Raw genomic sequence first — 22,104 nt, forward strand, 5'->3', positions numbered from 1 at the left:
AACTGATGCCCACTCAGAGTAGGTGACTTGCTTAGGTCAGAACCAGCATTTAGGTGCTCTGTGCTCTGCAAACAATGATGCCTTCATGTTATGGGAAGAAAAGCTAAAAATGAAACAAGGGTTCCACTTTAGAACTTCCCTTTTAGGGGTTCTCTCAAGTGTTTTATAAACTCTTTGGCAGCTGACATGATTCCAGTTAGAGAAACAAAAGGAGTTAATTGCAGACTTCAAGTATGTGAACTATTATTTTAAGTAAAATATTCTCCAGATGTTTCCCACCTCCTTTGAGAATAGAAAAGAGGAAATGAGCTTAAATTTCAGCAAGAAAGATTCAGATTAGATATTAGGAAATGTAGGTCTGTGAATCCTGCAATTGGTTACCAAGGAATGTTGTGAAATCTCCTCTTCTGGAGAACTTTTGGAATGTGGCAGTTGGCCATCCATTTCAGAGGGGTTATGTGGGTGGCCCATAGAGCCAAAGACACAACCTAATTGACACCTCAAGTTCTGTAGGTCCCAAGAGGTCATGCTCTGCCCATAGCTAGGTGGTGGGGCTGTTCGCTCCTCTTAACTATAGCAAAATTCAGGATTCATCAGTGAAGCACATGTTCAAGTTCAGTTTTATACATGTATCAGTCCTAATAGGTGTAATTCGGTAGACTGACTAAAACTAATGAATGCTTATTGGATATTTTTGCCCACTGCCGTCACTGATTGATTGACTAATATCTGATGGTTTAATTTCTTTGGGATCCATCTCAGCATATTCACCTTGACTTCCTTAATACCTTCCAAGCTTGTGTCCCTAGTCCACAGAGCAAAAAGTAAGGGATCCAGTCCAGGATCTTCTCCTATATACAGGGAAATTCTTTATTTCAACGAAAAAGGCAGCCTTGGAATTTGGAGGACAAGATGGAGAAAAGTGGATGTATAATTAGATCTGCACCTTGTTATCTAATGTATTGATGATATCTCCTAACAATAATCAAATGAGAATTACTTTTTAAAAATTTTTATTGAAATATAGTTGATTTACAATGTTGTGTTAGTTTCAGGGATACAGCAAAGTGATTCAGTTTATATACATATATAAAATTTACACATGTAACATATATTTATATATATATTATTTTCCAGATTCTTTTCCATTATAGGTTATTACAAGATATTTAGCATAGTTCCCTGTGCTATACAGTAGGTCCTTGTTGGTTATCTATTTTATGTATAGTAGTATGTATATTTTAATCCCAAACTCCTAATTTATCCCCTCCTCCCCTTTCCCCTTTGGTAGCCATAAGTTTGATTTCTATGTCTGTGAGTCTATTTCTGTTTTGTAAATAAGCTTATTTGTATCAGTTTTTAGATTCTACAAATAAGCGATATTGTATGATGTTTGTCTTTTCAAATAAGAATTTAAAATTTCTAACTTGGAATGTAACAGTCTTGAATTTCAGTAAAATAATCAACTGTATAAATACAGGATGGGGAGATATCATTTGAGAGAGTTTAGTGTTAAAAAAAATAAAAATAAAAGACCTAGTAAGTGGACAAAGGATTAATCATATGTATTTAAAGTATGTTCATGGTGCTGGCATAAAGTTAGTGCTCAAAAACGTAGCTAATATTATTATAACTTTGATGTTTATTGCCTTTCCTCCCCTAGCCATCCTCTGGTTCTGGTTTTCTAAATACAGTCACTGATTTTGCCCAATGCTAATATAAAACAGCACTAAACCATTCTTCTACCTACCCCCAAAAAATCCATTCCCCCAAAAGAATTAGGTTTTCTGAAGGTATCATCAGAAGAGTTAGAGTTTCTTCATCTCTGAGGAAATGAAGGAGGGAATTTACAATATGTATCCTATTATAAACACAAAAAGTTCAACTGAAAAGACTTTTTCCTTTCTTGACTGCTCCTCCATTGGAAATCTTTTCTCCGACTCTTTCCCATGCAGCAATCACACTTAATCTCCTCCGGAATCCCCCAGAAGGCCAACTTTCCATACCCTCTATTATTTAGAGTTGTTTCTATCTTCCTTTAAAACCCAGGTGCCAGCCCATCCAAACGCAGAAGGCTCAGTTTCTACAGTAAAGTGGGTTTCAAAGAGCATCACCTCAACATCCTTACCCACCCTCTCCTTTGTTTTTCTCCATATCATCCAACACACCGTACATTTATGATTTTATTTAGTTTGTGTCCCCATCATAATCCTCAAAATGTTAAAAACACAATTCTCATTTGTAAGTGAACATGTCAAAGTTTTAAACGATGACAAAGTCAATTTGAAATATAATGTTAAAAATCTGGGTTTTTCATTGTAATGAGCAGATAAAAAAGTATGCTGAGATAATGCTAAGTTTGATACAAAACTGGTTAACATTCTAAACGGCAATAAAACCATAACCTGAGTGGGGTTAATCAACATAGTTTATAGAGTTGTTAATGTCCTGTAATACTAATAAATTATGCAACAAAGTTACATATCCCTAGTTCCATTACCCTAAGGTGGGCTTATTTACATGGCAATAAAAGATCATGTGACCATCTATCTTTTGCCTTAGCCAAGTTGGGGGATATATTTCTTAATACCCACTTCCCCACCTCCCATTAAAAGTAACCTACATGTGCACTGCCATTTACGAATCAAAAAAGTGGGTCTCACCTATAAGCTGCTCAGATAATAAAAATAGCAACAGAAGTTGCACAAGAAGGTCGTAAGTTGCCTTATGAATGTTTCCATCATTATTAATATTCAGGTAGGAAATATGAAGGCCTTCTGTCAACAACTGTTGTAGGAAGGATTCCAAATGGGGAATGAGGCTGAATTTGATATTTTCTAAAGCCCCTATCAACACTGCAAGTTTTGACTGTAAGGGTTCATCAATAAATGTTGAGGAAGTCAAAAGAATATCACACATTTTCCTGGTTCTCAGGAAACCTACGATTACGGTGAGGTCTAATGGACAAAAAACAATAGGAAAAAAACATAAGGTTGATTAGAATTATATTTAACTTTGTGTTAAACTTTCAGTAGTACTAGCAGAATAATGATGTTTGAGGAGGTAGGTAGGGAAGACTTTACAGAAGAGGTAGGAATTAAGTTGGTCTGGAGGAATGGTAGGTGTTATGGGCTGAGTTGTGTCCCCCAAAATCATATGTTGGAGTCCCAATTCCCCGTACTTCAGAATGACTGCATTTGGAGACAGCGTCTTTAAGGAGGAAATTAAGGGTAGGCCCTAATCTAATATGACTGGTGTCCTTATAAGAAGAGATTAGGACACAGACATGCAGAGGAAAGACCATGTGAAGACGCAGGGAGTAGATGGCCATCTACAAGCCAAGGAGGCCTCAGAAGAAACACAGTCTACAAATACCTTTATCTTGGACTTCTAGCCTCCAGAATTGTGAGGAAATAAATTTCTGTTGTTTGAGCCACTCAGTGTGGGGTACTTTTTTTTATTGCAGCCCCAGCAAACCAATACAGTAGGGTTGAAATATGGAGAGGGGTTTAAAAAGAATAAGAATCCTCCAGAAAAAAAGAATACCATGAAAAAAGAGGTCAAAATGAGGACTGACATAGATGAGGAACAGAGTCTTGAAACAGGGGTTTACATTAATGAATGGCACATACAGCTACCGTTATCATTAATAAGACTCTTTCTTTTTTCCAGTATTGTGTCTTAAGAGAGATAAATAAACCTTTCAACCTTCGCACCTCTAACCAAAATTTACTTCCTCAGAGAGGTCTTCCCCCACCATCCTTCCAAAACAGCATCTACCGCCCCAAGCCATTTTCAAGCCCTTTCCCCTGCTTTATTTTCTTCACAGCACTTAAATCTGAGATTACAAAATTTATTTTTAACTTGTTAATTACATGTCTTCCCACACTAGAATGTGAGTTCAATGAGATCAGGGACTTACCTCTCTAATTCACCTCTCTTTCTCTAATCCCCAGAACAGTTTGTAACACTTAGTAGGTATACCATAAATATCTGTATCTAGCGAATGAATTTCCCTGAGAAAAGCAATCAGTCAGGAGAGAATTTTCTTTGAGAGGCATGGAAAAGCCAAGAAAACAATTCTGGTAAATATTGGAGGAGTAGGATACTGTGTGACTTTCCCGTGTTTTAGGTGTGGTGAATCTGAAGCCTTGAGAAACTACAAACTCTGTGTGAGGGGGCAAGTAGGGGGCACAGAGGAGGGCCACCCGGCAGCAGATGAGAGAGGCTTGTCCACACCGCATACAACATGGACACACATGCACACACATACCCAAATACAGACATGCTGGGAAAGGGAAAGGGAAAGCTGTCCCATATGAAAGGGGAAGTTGGATTTAGGGCAAGGATTGAAGGTTTAAATACTTAAACATTCTTTCAGACAGTAAGCCAAAATCTCATGAGGATCAACATACAAATAAAATGCTGAGGAGCGTCTAAAATAATATATATCACATTACTCTGTTATATACATTACAGATCACATGAGGAAACTGAAACTCTCTGCAGCCCTGCCCAAATATAGGGAACCATTTAGGGCTGTTCAAAAAATGACTAGGACTGGCGACCCTGACCCCAGAATGAATAACTGCCTTGGTTCAGCTGTTCTTTCTTGCCATTTTTAACAAGTACATTTTAATGGCCATTATTGTTTTATTCATGTTAGGTTTATCATTATTGCAGTTAACCTCACATTTACTTTGGCTAGTATCCTTTTTTGAAAGTCTTTGACATTTCAGTTGGTTTTGATTTGTCTTTTTGGTCACACTCCATTAATAATAACAAACGTGAGGAGTGCTTTTCGGCTTACAAAGAATTCATAGTATCATTTGTGCCCTTGAACAGCACTGTGGGAGAGTCAGAGATTATAATTTCTGTTTTATAAGCAAGGAAACTGAAGCTCAGTGAAGATAAGGGACTTGCAGGAAGTCATAAACACAGAGAATGGCAGAGCTACAACTCAACTCCTGCCTTTTGGTTTCTTCTACAATGCGCTTCCTGTATGACATGACACCCATCACTAAGCTAGCCTGGCTGGCAAAGATCCAGTGTTCACACACAGTATGTATGTTTATGTTCACATGTACTCAAGCACACACACACCACATAACGGTCGGTTATCAAATAGAAACCCAAGAACACATTAAACAGAACTCACAGCATTATTGTGTTCTACATCCTTAGAAAAAGAAAAAAGAGGCAAGAAAACCCACTACCACCATTTCTCCCCAGCAGGAATTCTGAGGTTCCTTCTTCCCACCAGGTGTTTGTACAGTGTTACACAAATCTGATGTTCTTTTGAGTGATTTGGGGAGAATCTCCACACCACTTTGATCACCAAAAATATCCTCAGGGACAAGAGGGAAATGAGTAAGGATAAGTCAAGTGGTAAATTCTAACCAGGGCCCCTACATAAATATTCAAGCTAAAACTGAATGAAGTTTATTTAAATAAAGATCCAGAGAAACGGCAGATGGCAGACTGAAAGAGGTAGTTTTCAGGAGAGAAAGGCCAAGCCTATGAGAGGAAATAATTGTAGTAGAGCAGAATCCCAGTGGGCCTTTGGTATTCAACTGGTCTTCTTCCAAGCATTTCACCCTCTTCCAATTTTCCAGTGTTTCATTAGACTGTCCTGGTTTGAAGATTATTAAGTAAATCCAACACAGCCACTGAATTGAAGGAAGGGTGAAGGACCAAGCATGCTATTATCACTCCAAGTTCAGGGTTTAATAGTGAAACTCATTAACCTCCAAAGATAGAATTAAATCCCAGGCTACACATCACCAGATATTACCACTATCAGCTCTCTTGTGACTGCCTTAGACATTGAATGTTAGAGTCAGATGGGGTTTAGAGAACAACTGAGTCTTATTTTTAACAAAAGAAGTTGAAGGGATCTGTTCAGATACACAAAATTAAGATGAAGTTCTGGTCTTATGAGTAAAAAAAGTAAGGAACAGTGGTGCGGAGAACAGGCTGTAATTTGTCTTAAATGGGTGTGCATATTCAGAGAATATCTCTGGGAAAATATGAAGGAAAATGGGAAATGTTGTTACTTCAAAGGGAAAGGATTTTAGATACTAAAGAACAGAAGTGAGAGGAAAATTTACTCCCCCCCCCATATCCTTTGCTACTCATTAATAGTTTACACATCTGTCACTCCTACAAAGAAGTGTAAGCTCCTTGAGGGCAGGGCCTATTGACCATATTATAGTCATCTTTGTAATCCCTGGGTGGGTCTCTCATTGTGTCTCATAAATACTCAATAAACTACTGTTGAGTACTTACAACAGATGTTCTTTTTCCATTTAAGATAAAGTTGACTATTGAGTATAAATCAATATTAATTTTGTGGCTCTTTCCAAATGGTTTATAACAATTAATCATTCATATAAGGACATAAAATAACAGCTTTCTATCTTCTCCCATTTAGAGTACACTTGAAACAAATAGTTCTCGAAGACTACTCTGACTTATGAAATAGAGAAAGTTGTATAAATCATTTTGCTGACAGATGTTTCTTCATTTTCACCCCAAAGGGGAAAAAATGATTAGTTAGTATATTTAGAAAAATTGAAATGCAGTGAATTTCATGGTGGAGATTTTTACTAAATATTTTCTTAGGTGCTTTTTATTAACCAATTCTTCTGTAGCCTGTTCATACTCTTGGCATTACTCTTGAATACGATGTTGCAAAGTCAACCCACATTTTCTAAGAAGTGGAAAACTATGATCCAGAATTAAGTAAGGCAGAAGCAAAGAAAACAAACTCTTAGGAGAATGGAACTTAAATTATTTACTCAGTTAGTTACTGTATTAAATTATTTACTCAAGTTTACTCAAAGTTTTCCAGAAGACATTTACATTAAAAATTGTGAGAAACTTGCCACTTCTTTCTCCATCCCCCCAATTCCCCCCCTCCCCCCACCCCGCCACGTCCCATCTCTCAGCATTATGATGACACTCCATTTAGGATTCAGATTTTCGTTAAGTCCCTCTATAAGATGTGGGAGCAAAGCCTTATGTGTAGTTTTAGGACCTCCGGGTAACTGAGCAGACGTCAATGTGTACCACACTTGCCCTCTAGCGGGAATTTGTGAAAACTGCAGTTCCCTGGGATGTTGGTTCTTCAACCCTGCGCGTTTCCAAACACCCATCTCGAGCTGTTTTTTATAAACAGATAAACCTCATTTATACTTATTCTACTAATTACAAATTTGCAAAGGGTGCTATTAAAAGGCTTAAAAACAGCTTATTCTTTCGAGTAAATATCTCTATCTTATTTACACAACAAATTTGCTTTGTAAACTCCTTTCTTCATAATAGTACAAAGATAAACTTTAATGATCTCCAGGTCCAATTAACCTAATTCTGAACAAATGACTTCATAGTACATAATTAGAAGAAAGAAATGGTATCCCTGTATGTACATAATTATGATGGTGATTTTTTTTTTAATGACATTTTGGGGCTGTCACATGAAGTACCTTCTTTCCAATTCAGAAGATATCTTCGGTTTTTATTGTTGTTCTTGTTTGCTCTTTAACCTTTATACGTTTATGACCACACCAAAGCAGCCAAAGGACATCTGACATATGAAAAACTACTGCCCCTGGCATAAAGCCTATAAATTATTAACTGTTTCCATTTACAATAGAATATAGAATTTCAGCACTTACTAACAAAGTTATGACTTGCCACTAAGTTTGCTTCATTTTGGAGAATCTATTCTATCTGTTAGGATTAAGTTCAGTGAAAATGTATGGCACCCAAAATAACAATGGCTTAAAGAAGGTAAATCTTTCTCTCTTGCGTAAACAAATTCCAAACTTAAGGATGAATATCAATATATGGCGCCTCCAAGTTCAACCAAGGCTCAGGTTTCTTCTAGCTTATTGCTCTACCATCCTCAATGCACAGCTTTCACTCCATGGTTCATGGTGTCTGGCCTGTTTCTGGGTAATATATATCCACATTCCAGCCAGTGGGAAGAAGCAAAAGGAAGAACATGCTCACTCCCCTTAAGGAGCATTCTTGGAAGTTGCACCCATTACAACTACACGCAACAGACCAGAACTTTGTCACGTGGCCACTTCTAAATGAAATGCCGTCATTCTAGCCTTGCTCTATTCCAGCTGAAAGTCAGGGGTGCCAATACTATGGAAGAGGGCAGAGCTCATGTTCAGGGACAACCAGCAGTCCTCCCATAGCTTACAATCCCACCAGCTGCCTTCATTTGATAGATCCTACACTTTCCTGGGTTTTGTCTGTTTGTTTTCTATTGAAAGGTGACACCTTCCCTTCCATTTGTCTTCTACTCATGAAGTTCTGCTAATAAAGACCATGATTCCTTTTCTTTTTTTCTCCCTTCTTTCCCTAAGTAAACTCCGGTCACCTGGCCTGCTGATTTTCACCATGTTGGTGCGTACCTTCCTCCACAGGTGATGGCTGGTCCACCTGCCCTTCTGCAGCTGCTGGGAGTACTGCTTACCATTTCCCTGGGTTCCGTCCGGCTCATCCAAGCTGGTGCCTACTATGGCATCAAGCCGCTGCCACCTCAAATTCCTCCTCAGATTCCACCACAAATTCCGCAATACCAGCCCCTAGGCCAGCAAGTACCTCACATGCCTTTGGGTAAAGATGGCCTTCACATGGGCAAGGAGCTGCCCCACATGCAGTATGGCAAAGAGTATCCACATCTACCCCAATATATGAAGGAAATTCAGCCGGCACCAAGAATGGGCAAGGAAGCAGCACCCAAGAAAGGCAAAGGTAACATACTTCGGTTCTGCTGTAAGACAGCAGCTTTCCAAAACCCTAAACAATACGCTGCGGGTGGGGAGAGCTAAATTTTAGACATGTTTCTTTTAGCATGTGTGACTGACATTCATTAACTGCCTGTGTCCTAAACCCTATCCTTGAAAAGTTCAGGTCTTGAAGAAAGACAAAATTATTGTATGTTGTGCTTTCTTATTTCAACAGCATCAAATGACAAAAAGCATACTTCATAACAAATAAGTTTAGTCCCTTACTCATTATTTCTTTATTCAAACATACAGCAACTAATGAGCATCTCTTTTTGTGTCAGGCTCTAAGCCAAAATGCTAAGGGATATAGCAGTGGAAAAAAAGAAAAAAGAAGTGATGTCAGTCTTCAGAACTAGGAGAGCAATGTTATAAGAACCTGCTGTGTTAAAAAAATCATATGAAAGCACTTTGTAAACTAGGTGCCAGATAAATGTGTTTTTAAGAGTGCTCTAATTAAGTTGTTACATATGTCAATCAATAAATCTACAGAAGGAGCCCAAAGAGTACAGACTATATACCTACCTAGAGATGATGATACCTGAAAATCTCTCCATTACTTTCTAGGCATATTCATTAGTTATTCAACACCAGCAAAATGCCTATCACTGTGAGAGACATTTTCTTTTTTTAAAATTTTTTTAAGTCTTCTTTTTTTTTTTTTTGGCCACACCGTGTGGCTTGTGGAATCTTAGCTCCCCGACCAGGGATTGAACCCGGACCCTTGGCAGTGAGAACACAGAGTTTTAACCACTGGGCCACCAGGGAATTCCCGAGAGACATTTTCTTATAAACTCAGTTGGTTTATAAGAAACGTAGGAAACCTAGCACTTGCAGGAAAGGAATTGCAATCAGAGTAGCAATTCCCTTTGAGGCGGTGGAGGCCATTCCCACTGGTCCCTGCAAAAGCAGGAAGCTCTGCTTCTGGGGAACTACTGGATTTGGTACTAATAGGCCTGAGTGCCTAGAGGCCAGAAAGGAGAGAAACCTAGTCATTTAACCTCTTTGAAACTACTTTTCTTCATTTGTAAAGTAGGATTATTGAGAGAGTCTATGACATAAGGTAAGTACTAAATAAATGCTAAAGTACCATAAAAACTTTGAGTTGCTGCAGTTGGTCATCCAACAAAACCTAAGGAAGAACAGAATATACTCCAGGCACCTGCTAGACATTAGGGATTCCTGATGAATGTGATGTGACCCTGCCCCAGATGCTCTCTTGACAAAGGAGCTACACAGTTCCTGCTTAGCAAGAGCACACCCTAATTGTACAGTAGTAATCCTATTAGCATAAAAGAAGTATTTCCAGTTTTCTTCCCTTTAGGAGCTGATATTCCACTTAGGGGATTATCTCAGTCGTTTGTTTTCCTTCCTTTCTTGAATGGCCTGCCTGGATTTTGAAACTTCCTGTACTTATTCAGATGGGTACCAGATTGCAACTGAGGAATTTGGAAAATACATGAGTTCTGTGGTTCTATTTTGTTCCCTGACAGTAGCTCAGTGAAAAATACAATGGTCAGGATTAAGATGCAACTAATGGTTAATATACGACTTTGGGACCATCAATTTCATTTTTTTATGTTATTCCTTACTCTCAGTAGCATGAGAGGTCCAGAGTTGTGTTTCTCTGCAAGGTATAGCATAATCAATATAATTACATGTGCTTTGTATTTCGATAACAATTCGAGAAAGCATAACGCCTTTCACATCTATTTTCTAATCTTGTAGTGTGGGTGTATTATTCTTGCTGTACAGACAGGCAAGCAGGGATGCTGATGGCTTAAGTGACCCAGTCAAGATCTCATTTCAAGGCCAGAAAGAGAAGCTGAGCTTCCTGCTAATCCCAGTTTAACTCCTTTTCCGCACTGTTTATCATCCTAAAATACCTTATTCACTACTCCTGTTTAAAAACCAAATTTGCAAGTGAGAAGTAACTTATTAAATTGAAGAATTAATATTTGAGGCTTAGGAAATCCTACAGCATATTAAAGAAATTAAACACATCGATTTGACTTTAGAGGACAGATTTTAAGATGTTATTAAACCACATACAAAATAAAAATAAAATGCTTCTATTCTTCCCTGAGTCTACATGATAATGACGGTCATCCTCTACATCATAGTATATTTCAGCACAAGAGGAAATATTATTTTTCCATATATTATATTTAAAATTCAGGGACAAAGAAAAATAGAGTATAACATTAAATAGGGAAAAAATAAAAATGACTCCAACATTGTTTGAAATACACACACACATTAACACACACACACATATATATATACATACATATGTACATATATATAGAACACATGAGATGGAAATACAGATAAATGTCAAGCGATTATCTCTGAGTAGTGGGCTTATAGGCAACTTTGATTTTTCTTTGTCCTTCTTTGAACTCTTTATAGTGAATACACCATAATGTCTCCAAGTTTGTACTAGGAAGAATGTTTCTTCATTACTTTTTAGCTGTTTTACTTAACTAATGCTGATAAAAGCAGCCACAGATATCAGTTCCCAGAACAGTATCTCAAATATGACAAAGAAATTATCAGCCTGATTGTCCATTAAGTACTGATAATACAGTCCTGGAACACGAGCACATTATTCCTAGTCTTTCCTCTTGATAAGTAATAGGCAAATGTGTCAGAAGTAAATAATGATCAAAGTGAGGGATGATCAATATTAATCTCTCTCTCTCTCTCTCTCTCTCTCTCTCTCTCTCACTCTCTCACTCTCCCTCCCTCCCTCCCTCCCTCCTTCTCTCTCTCTCCCCCCTCTCCCAGCAGAAATACCATTAGCCAGTTTACGGGGGGAGCAAGGTCCCCGTGGAGAGCCTGGCCCAAGAGGACCACCTGGGCCCCCTGGCTTACCAGGTCAAGGGATACCTGGAATCAAAGGAAAACCAGGGCCACAGGGATATCCAGGAATTGGAAAGCCAGGTATGCCTGGAATGCCAGGAAAGCCAGGAGCCATGGGAATGCCCGGGGCCAAAGGTGAAATTGGACCCAAAGGGGAGATCGGACCCATGGGGATCCCAGGACCCCAAGGACCTCCAGGGCCTCACGGACTTCCTGGCATTGGGAAGCCAGGTGGGCCAGGGTTACCAGGGCAACCAGGTGCCAAAGGTGAGCGAGGACCCAAAGGACCACCAGGACCTCCAGGCCTTCAGGGTCCTAAAGGAGAGAAGGGCTTCGGGATGCCAGGTCTGCCAGGCCTGAAGGGTCCTCCAGGGATGCATGGCCCTCCCGGCCCTGTTGGACTTCCAGGAGTGGGCAAACCAGGAGTGACAGGCTTCCCTGGGCCCCAGGGCCCCCTGGGAAAGCCAGGCCCTCCAGGCGAACCTGGGCCACAAGGCCCTATAGGGGTCCCAGGGTTTCAAGGACCTCCTGGGATGCCTGGAATTGGAAAACCAGGCCAGGATGGGATCCCTGGGCAGCCAGGATTTCCAGGTGGCAAAGGGGAACAAGGACTGCCAGGACTGCCAGGACCCCCAGGCCCTCCAGGGATCGGGAAACCCGGCTTCCCAGGCCCCAAAGGCGACAGGGGCATAGCGGGTCTTCCTGGGGCTCTGGGACCAAGAGGGGAGAGAGGACCAGCAGGTGCCCCTGGATTGGGGGGCCCACCAGGAGAGCCAGGCCTGCCTGGAATCCCAGGTCCCATGGGCCCTCCAGGGGCTATCGGTTTCCCTGGACCCAAAGGAGAAGGTGGGGCTGTGGGACCACAGGGGCCACTAGGTCCCAAGGGTGAGCCAGGGCTTCAAGGCTTCCCAGGAAAGCCAGGTTTCCTTGGTGAAGCTGGGCCCCCCGGCATGAGGGGTTTGCCAGGTCCCATAGGGCCCAAGGGGGAAGCTGGGTATAAAGGTTTGCCAGGGCTCCCTGGTGCCCCAGGGCTGCTTGGACAGAAGGGAGAGCCAGGAATCCCAGGGGAACAGGGCTTACAGGGCCCCCCAGGTATCCCAGGGATTGCAGGCCCGAGTGGCCCCATTGGACCGCCTGGAATTCCTGGCCCCAAAGGGGAACCGGGTCTCCCAGGGCCACCTGGGTTCCCTGGAGTAGGGAAGCCCGGAGTAGCAGGACTTCATGGCGCCCCAGGGAAGCCTGGTGCTCTTGGTCCCCAAGGCCAGCCTGGCCTTCCAGGGCCCCCAGGCCCTCCAGGGCCCCCGGGACTCCCAGCTGTGATGCCCCCGACACCACCACCCCATGGAGAGTATCTACCCGATATGGGGCTGGGAATTGACGGAGTGAAACCCCCCCACGCCTATGGGGCTAAGAAAGGCAAGAACGGAGGGCCAGCCTACGAGATGCCTGCATTTACCGCTGAGCTGACTGCGCCTTTCCCACCTGTGGGGGCCCCAGTGAAGTTTGACAAACTGCTCTATAACGGCAGACAGAACTACAACCCGCAGACGGGCATCTTCACCTGTGAGGTCCCTGGGGTCTACTACTTTGCATACCACGTTCACTGCAAGGGGGGCAACGTGTGGGTTGCTCTGTTCAAGAACAACGAGCCCATGATGTACACGTATGACGAGTACAAGAAGGGCTTCCTGGACCAGGCGTCCGGGAGCGCGGTGCTGCTGCTCCGGCCTGGAGACCGGGTGTTTCTCCAGATGCCCTCTGAACAGGCTGCGGGACTGTATGCCGGGCAGTATGTCCATTCCTCTTTTTCAGGGTATTTATTGTATCCCATGTAAGAAAGAAAAACAGAGAGAAATTTAATAGAAGAAAAGAAAAGGATGCACCAAAAAATCCAAATGGGAAACATAATTGCTTCAAAACATTTATATAGTTGGAAAGTTATATTTAAGTGAAAGTCTGAACCATCGTGTACAAATAAAAACTAAGATGCATGTTTAGTGCTCTGCACAGCAGCTTGTGATTGAAAATGATGGGATAGATTTATGTATCAAGTACTGACACTTGTGTTGTACCCACTGGAATCGTATTAGCTGTTTATGTTATGTGCTTCCATGATAACCTGCTTATTCAGATCAAAGTATTTCAGTATGAAAGAGCATAGCTAATGAAAGTCACTCGCTCATACTGTTTACTTTAAAATATTTATAAATATGGCTTAAAGAAATGTCAATGATAACAATTACATACCGTATTTACTTGCATAATTTCCTCTGTATTTGTGCAGATACTTTGCCATGGGATGTGGGAGAGCTCTGCAGTGCTTTTCCCCAGTGAGGCGTGGACAGAGAACCAGGGTAGAGCTTTACTCCAAGGGATGTTTCTCCCCTGTCGGAGGCTGTGTCTTTCACAACAAGAGTTCTACTCAGAATTGTGTGTCTAGTGTCCCTAGAAGAACAACTGTAGTGTATTTACCCGTGCCTTCTGTGTGCCTAGCACTGGATGAGACACTTCTGTGGGGCCTAAGACAGTGCCCCGTAGGGAGCTAACAAACCAGCTGGGAGACATGAGTAGGAAGTAACTCATTTATTCCTCACGGGTTCTTTTTGCTTGTTTTTTTTTTTTTCCTGTGATTTTTTTTTTTCTTTCTTGTTGTCTCCATGTAATTTCCATTATGACCCAACTAATATAAACACCTGGAAGTCATAAGAAAAAAAGTAACCCTCTCCCCTCATAACTTTCCAGTTTTGTGGAATGTTCATTATAAATAGCAGTTATTAATTGTTTACATGCGTATAATAATCCCCCTCCTTCGCCTACACACACAAATGACTACAACGAGGTTTCACCCACAAAGGGGATATCAGTACTTTTTAGTAGCTACTGAATTTCAAAGAAATTTCCCTGTGTAGTACACATACAAATCGGTGTGTCATCTGAAGTTCCAAAGTGAATTTCCTAAATCCAAGCCATCCTTTGATTGGGGAAAGAGGGGGGGAGTTTCAGAATTACATAGGAAAATAAATTGTTTTGAAAAAATAATTTCTGAAGTTTTAAATTAAAAAATAGATGTATTACTTCCTGCTGTAGGTACTAAAAATGCAGGAAGCAACCTGTGGAAGAGCCACCTGGAATGTCAGAGGGCAATGACAGCCCATGCTTTTTATGTCACCCCACAAGTACAGGAGTCAATACAAATTTAAAGAGAAAAGTAAATTTTTTTCCAGGTTTTCATTTAGGTACATACTAATTGCTTTGCACATTCAAATCTGGTCTCGAAACACAGACAAAGCATTTCAAGTTGGCTATGAGTCTGCTGCTGACACTATAAGCCACTGGGGGGAATAATGTGGGGCTATGGTGGTGGAGTCTTGTATCTACTCCTCAGAGTTAAGAGTGTTGAAATGAGGGGATAGGTACAGATGGGAAGATACACAAATAAATACGGTATAAACACACATGGAATCGTGTCTATGTCAAATCTGAATCATTTTAACCATCAAGAATATTCTCCTCAGCCTAATATCTGTCTTTTCCCTATATGGTATACAAGCACCATTTCTTCTCAATTTCTTAAAAAGAGAAATGAGTTCATTACCACGTGGTTTCTTACTCACGGCTAATTATATGACAAACTTTTCCCATCAAAAACATATCCCACCCAACCTTCATTTTCAAAGCAGACAGCATTTATGTGGCCAAATATCCTTTGGGTTGGTCTTGAGGATGCTGGTTTTGGGCCGATGGCTATGAGAGCCACATGGATCCACTGGGCTCTGTCTGCTGAAAAGCTGCATTGAAATGGCTTGGAGGCAAGTCAGATCAGCTGATTTATAAAACTGTATTTATCTGTACATGTATGGGCTTTTTATTTCCACCAAGAGAGAAAGTAGCTCTTTGGTCAAAACCAAATTTCACTTTTCAAATACCTTCCAACTTATTTATTGGTTGTTACTCAATTGCATGTGTGTGTGCGTGTGTGTGCGTGTGCATGCGTGCATGTGTGTATTATCAGGCATATGCTTCTAACTTTTAGATAGGGGAGAAGAAAAATCTATGCCAGATACTGTATATTCTACAATGGTGCTAATCTCAGAGCTAAATGAATTACTCCATTAAATTTAAAAAGAGTTTTAAATAATTATCTATGTATCTTTGTTTCCCTTTTGAATGTTGCACATCATGTTAACACATTTAGTGTAAAAGCAGATGAAACAACCACATGTTCTAAAGTCTAGGGATAGTGCTACAATCCGTATTTAATTCAAAACTAACTAGAACTTTTCCACGTGAAATGGACCAAACTGACAATATTGTTATTTAAATACAGAGTTTTAATGCAGGATGACATCCCACAGGGGAAAAGAATGTCTGTAGTGGGTGACTGTTCTCAAATATTTTACAGAATACCATGAATGGTGAACAGACTGGTAACTTTGAGTTTCCATGATAGATTTGAGACATGTCAATAGCAAATCATTTTTGTATTTAAATTTTTGTACTGATTTGAAAAAAAAGTCTTATTAAATACCTTTAAAAGTATGTTTCTCATCTTGTTCATATCACTCAGCTGACACTGTTTGAACTTCGTAACTGTTTATCTCCCAATGTGTTAATTAGCTGCTGACACAGAGACCTAACATAATCCTAGCTTAATGGGGACAATTCTTTCTCTTTGACATAACAGCTGCAAGCATAAGCAGGCTGGGGCTCATGTGGCAGCCCCAGTCAGGGCCCCAGGTTCCTTCTATCTTGTTGCTCTTCCACCGAGAGGGCGTGGCCCGCATCTCCAGGGTCCAGGAGAGCTAACCACCACAGGCACATTCCAGTCAGTGGGAAGGAAGAAAAATCAGGAAGGGGAGAGCATGCTTCCTTCTTAAAGAACTCAACCTAGTGGTTGCTTAGATCACCCACCCACATACCATGCTCTGAATTTAGTCACACTGGCACAACCAGCTGCAAGGGAGTGTGGGAAATGGAATATTTACTGCAGGCAAGCACATGTCCAGCTAAAAATCAGAGGTTCTATTAATACAGAAGGAGAACAGATATTAGGGAACAATTAGCTGCTGCATCTGTCACATCCAACCTAAAAGGATAAACTGCCACAAATCTCTTTTCTCCCACAAAAAAACTAATCTTCATGTACTCAATTCTGTTACAGTTTGCCACACCAGAGCCAAAATTTTTGAGGGGAGATAGTGATGAGTGGAGCTTCAGAGCAGAAACAGACCTGTTTCAACAACCTAAGGGTCTTAATAAGCATCACTGATAAGGAAAGAATTCTTTTGTGATGACTTATCAAGCTCAGAATGATCACAGTTTATCACGTCTAGACTATCATAAAGGGATTACTCAAATCATTCAACAAGCAACTATGTAGCACCAGTCTGTGGCTGGTTAACTCACTTGTTTAAATGCATCAATCTGGAAATTCAAGGCCATAGCTTCCATTCCCACATAGCCCAACTAGTTCTATTTCATTCCACAGCCAAAGGCTCTTCCATAACATGGACCAGTCATCTCATGTGCACACAGTGTTGGTCACAAAAGTAAATGGAAGGATAGATACAAGTGACAGAGGCAAGGAGGAATAATAAATGGTTGGAATTTAGAATGCCGGACAAGCAAGGCAAATCCATCATTACAATAGGTCTATAGTATCCCTTTACATTAAAACAAAACAAAAAGTAGCCCCTACTTTGCACCTGATATTACTAGGCAATGTGAGGGGCACATAAGCAATAGAAAACATGACCATTCTTTTTAAAAGTATCTTTTGTTTAGAGGACATCAAGATGTTTGTTAAACAAGTTGACTTCCAGGTGATATACAAACAAGGGTGGCATGAAGCCAACTGGATGCATATGTGCTAGCAAAGTTCAGAAAGAGAAAGGACATTCTATGCTGCTCCCTTCCTGGGAATGCCTTCTCTGACCTACCTGCTCGATAATCCCTCCTCACCCCTCAGGACACAGCACAAGCATCACCTCTCCTTCCCTACTGCTCAGATTTAGTCACTACCCTGCCTTGTACAATATTCTGTCCCTTTACTTTTCCTGCTTTATAACTGAACTGTTTGTCTGTCTCCCCTATTGATAGAGTGTAAGCCTCTTGAGAGCAGGCACCTGTTTCATCTTTGCATCCACAGCTCATCACAGAGCGCTGGTCCAGCTCCAGGGTGGAGGGAAGAATGAATCTCGCAGGGTTGCTGTGGGAGCTAGTGCTAAACTCGATGTGAGGTGTGACTGAATCCAGCTCTGGGATTCCAAGATTATACAGAAGATTATATGTCCCAAGATTATTTAGAAGTCTACTGTGGGATAAAAGCTAATCTCAGGTAGTTTTTTGGAGAAGACGACTTTTAAAGAAATCATCTTTAATTTGACAGAATTTGGATGAATGGAGCATAGGGCAGTGTGTGTGTGTGTGTGTGTGTGTGTGTGTGTGTGTGTGTGTGTATAAGAGAGAGAGAGAGAGTCAGAAGGGGTGGCGGGGGTGGAGTGGGGTGGGCAGAGATAAGGGAAATGACCTGACTGGTTCAGAAGAACTACTCAAAAACTAGTAAAGGAAACATTTAATAACCAAAGAAGGATCAAGTGACGTAGGGCTTTACATACAGGGAAGATACATTTATATTTTATCTAATATGCAATAAGAAGACATTGTAGGTCCTTAAACAGGAAAATGGTATGAACATAAGTATTTTAGAAAAGTTACTTTGATGATTCTCTGGAGAATGTATGATACAAGTAGCAAAACCAATGAGGAGATCAGAACAGCTTTAATCCAGGAATGGGGTGATGGGTTGATGGTTCAGGGAGCCTAACCAAGTCTAAAGAGTGAAAGTCACATGTCAGGTCAGGTGTTAGGGTTTAAGGACTGCATAACAATGGAGCTATCTCAAGGGCTAGGAAACGGAATGAAGAACTGAAAACTGAAGAGACAGTTGAAAGATAACTGACCCTGGAGACAATCCCAGGATGCCCTTATGAGGGAGAAGGAAGCTTGACTTGAAGGCGGTTTCCTCACTGATACTCTTGGAAAACAGGGTCGGTGCCACTGATAGAAATAGGCAGTCCTCCAGTGGAGCCTGCTCCAGGCAGGGAAAGAAGAGACGCTTGGTTTATACATAGACTTGTGGGATCTGCCTGTGCACCAGACGCGCATTTGCTAGGCAGATGAGGGTAAAGCCATGAGCCTGGAAAGAGACCTGGTGGCCTATTGTAATAAGAAGGAGAGGAAAGGCACTCAAAGTCAGTGGCACCATTTGCAGACAAAAATGATTAGAGTGCTTTAAAATCTCCTCCCTTACTTGCTCCAGGAATTTATTTAACAGATCCTTTCATCACAGATATAGCAAAGGGAAATGGCATCCCAATCCACATGGAATTACAGTGAACTCCAAATACGCAGAGCCAATAAAAAGTGTAAATCAATCATGTTTTCCTATATTTCAAAAAAGTTTTTCTCCTTAATGGTCCTTGTGACTCTAAAATGAAAATATCATTCTCATTCCATATCATGAAAAAGAAAAATATCTATGGAGTAGCCTTAGGGTTATCTTTCTTCTAGCAAAGAGTTACACAGAATTTCTGATGCTTTCATTTTCAAAACCAATATTTGTATCAGGATCAACTTTATGCTCAAATATGTTATTCTTTATGATGTCAAATAGATGTTAATGATTTTTATTATTAGAAAAATATTTTTTGCTAATTCCTGGAGATAAGTGCATTGGACTTTCAATTTAAAAAGTGGGGCACATCATCCCATTTTAACAAATTATTCAGAAGTTTCTCATGTGTGTTACTGAAACACAGAACCATATAACTGAATTTTCCTTTGAGGCATCCAGAACCTTTCTAGAGGTTTTTTTCCTTTGCTATCTTAATGCAAGTAAAAATAGATTTTTATTAGATTCAAAAGCACTTCTAAATTAAAGTTTATGATTCCTGTGGAGACCTACAATTCACATGCTTTGTTAAAACCACCAAGACCTAAAAATTAATTTTATAATGAGCATGGCCAAGTCAGTTCTCATCTAACAAGTGAGTGGCTGGCAGCAACATTCACATCTGCTCTTCATTTGTGGGTGACAGACACAATGGGGAAAGCTGATGGAACGCTTCCCAGGTTCCAACTGCCTACTAGTAAGAGCTGCCTTTCCTCACCAAGGCCAATGCTGTCCTTGTCATTTGTTCTGCCAAACCAGAGTCATCAATATAGAACATGTTAGGAGAGGGTTCTGAGGCCAGGCTCAGAGAACCAATCTCAGCTCCTCTATTTAACAGCTGTGATATCTTGAATCAATTATTTAACGTCTCTAAACTTCAGCTTTTGCACCTGTAAAACAGTAGGTGATAATAGTAACTATCTTCTACATTTGGGAGGGTGGGTGAAGTTGTAGAGTGTGTTATGGAGGGGCAACAACTGCTACTATTTACTGAGTGACAACCATGTACCAAAATGCTTTAACTGTTTTTATGTATTAACTTAGTTACTCCTTATAATGACTCTTATTATTAGCTCCATATTACAGCTGAGGCAAAGTAACTTGTCCAAGATCTAATAATGACAATGCCAAAATTTTAACCCACACATCTGGCTCCACAGTCCATGCTCTGAGCTATTACACCATACTGCCTAAAGGCAGGAGATAAAAGTTCTCGGCTGCCTGAGGAGCAAACAACTGCCAGTGAAGGTTTAGAATAGTAGCTTGCCTCAAAAGAGAGAGAGATGACCTCAGTTATTTCTTAGTTACTGTCCTTACCAGAGACAAGGAAACAGCCAGCTATCAAAAGACTATATACTGACAGATGTCATGGTGACATCCTTACCCCTTAGGAGATATGAAGGCAGTTGGCTTTAAAAACTGAAGGGACGGGCTTCCCTGGTGGCGCAGTGGTTGGGAATCCGCCTGCCAATGCGGGGGACACGGGTTCGGGCCCTGGTCTGGGAAGATCCCACATGCTGCGGAGCAGCTGAGCCCGTACGCCACAACTGCTGAGCCTGTGCTCTAGAGCCCGTGTGCCGCAGCTACTGAGGCCCGTGTGCCTAGAGCCCGTGCTCCGCAGCAGGAGGGGCCATCGTGATGGGAGGCCCGTGCACTGCAGCGAAGGGTGGCCCCCGCTCGCCGCAACTGGAGAAAGCCCATGCACAGCAACAAAAGACCCAATGCAGCCTAAATAAATAAATAATAAAATAAATAAATTTATAAAAAAAAAACTGAAGGGACCACCTCACACCTATTAGGATGGCTACTATGAAACAACACAGAACAGTACAATACAAAACACAACAAGTGTTGGTGAGGATATGGAGAAACTGGAACCCTTGTGCACTGCTGGTGGGAAAGTAAAATTGGGCAGCAGCTATGGAAAACAGTATGGAGGCTCCTCGAAAAATGAAAACTAAAATTACTGTGTGACCCAACATTTCCAGTTCTGAGTATATACCCAAAAGAACTGAGAGCAGGGATGCAAACAGTTATTTGTACATTCCTGTTCATAGCAACATTATTCACGATATCTAAAAGGTGGAAGCAACCCAAATGTCCTTTGATGGATGAATGGATAAACAAAATGTGGTATATACATACAATGGAATATTATTCAGCCTTCAAAAAGAAGGAAATTATGCTACACGCTACAACATGGATGATCCTGGAGGGCATTATGCTAAGAGAAATAAGCCAATAACAAAAGGACAAATATTGTATGATTCCACTTATATGAGACACCTAGAGAAGTCAAATTCATAGAGACAGAAAACAGAAGGGTGATTTCCAGGTGCTGGGTGCAGGGGGAGGAAGGGATGAGGAATTATTGCTCAACGGGTATAGGGTTTGATTTGCAAGATGAAAAGAGTTCTGGACATGGATGGTGGTGATGGTTGCAAAGTAATGCGAATGTACTTAATGCCACTGAACTGTACACTTACAAATGGTTAAGATGGTAAACTTTATGTTTTGTGTATTTTACTGTAATTTATAAAAATAATCTAAAAAATAAAAAAACTGGAGGGAAAATATCTGTTAACAGGACCAACCCATGATGTAGGACGTAGCTGAAAATGACCTCCGGCAGCCGCCCTTACTCCACGTTCACCAGTGTTCACCAAATGGGTAAGGAGTCTAAGCCGTACCACAGCAGTGGTCCAGAAACTGCAAGTCCCAGCCTCTCCCAGGGAAGTTCTGCAGACCACTGTGGGGCTGCCACCTACTGCACCTCCTCTACTTCAGTGGATATGACCTTCTAGGGAGCTTAAGACCCAGCTGCTTGAGGCAGACAGTCCACCTTCACCTAGTGACTCCAAAGGACAAACTAGAATGAGTTTCCTTTCTTCTTCAAGGCTAAACATGCAATCGCCATATCAATTTTCTGGTTCCAAAGGTGAAGTTAAAGATCAGGTGTTTCTTCTTCTAAATGATCTTCAG

At 41.0% G+C, this 22,104-nt stretch overlaps 1 protein-coding gene across 2 annotated transcripts in view; it reads left to right on the top strand.

Annotated features, from left to right (window-relative positions):
• COL8A1 (collagen type VIII alpha 1 chain) overlaps positions 1 to 20,015 on the top strand; it is a 59,870-nt gene extending 39,855 nt beyond the window's left edge. Inside the window, exons 2-3 of one of the 2 annotated variants that reach the window (XM_022586926.3) lie at positions 8,442 to 8,772; positions 11,598 to 20,015. In XM_022586926.3, coding sequence (XP_022442634.1) covers positions 8,445 to 8,772; positions 11,598 to 13,504 — 2,235 coding nt within the window. In that variant the 5' untranslated portion in view covers positions 8,442 to 8,444 and the 3' untranslated portion in view covers positions 13,505 to 20,015. Of the gene's footprint in view, positions 1 to 8,006; positions 8,773 to 11,597 lie in introns of those variants that run through there. The other variant, XM_089910450.1, reaches the window with a different exon arrangement.
• The last annotated feature ends 2,089 nt before the right edge of the window (positions 20,016 to 22,104 follow it).

This window comes from Delphinapterus leucas, chromosome 4 (genome assembly GCF_059928025.1).
Source record: "Delphinapterus leucas isolate spDelLeu-1000000601 "Yukka" chromosome 4, BTC_Dleu_Yukka2, whole genome shotgun sequence".
Classification (NCBI taxonomy): domain Eukaryota; kingdom Metazoa; phylum Chordata; class Mammalia; order Artiodactyla; family Monodontidae; genus Delphinapterus; species Delphinapterus leucas.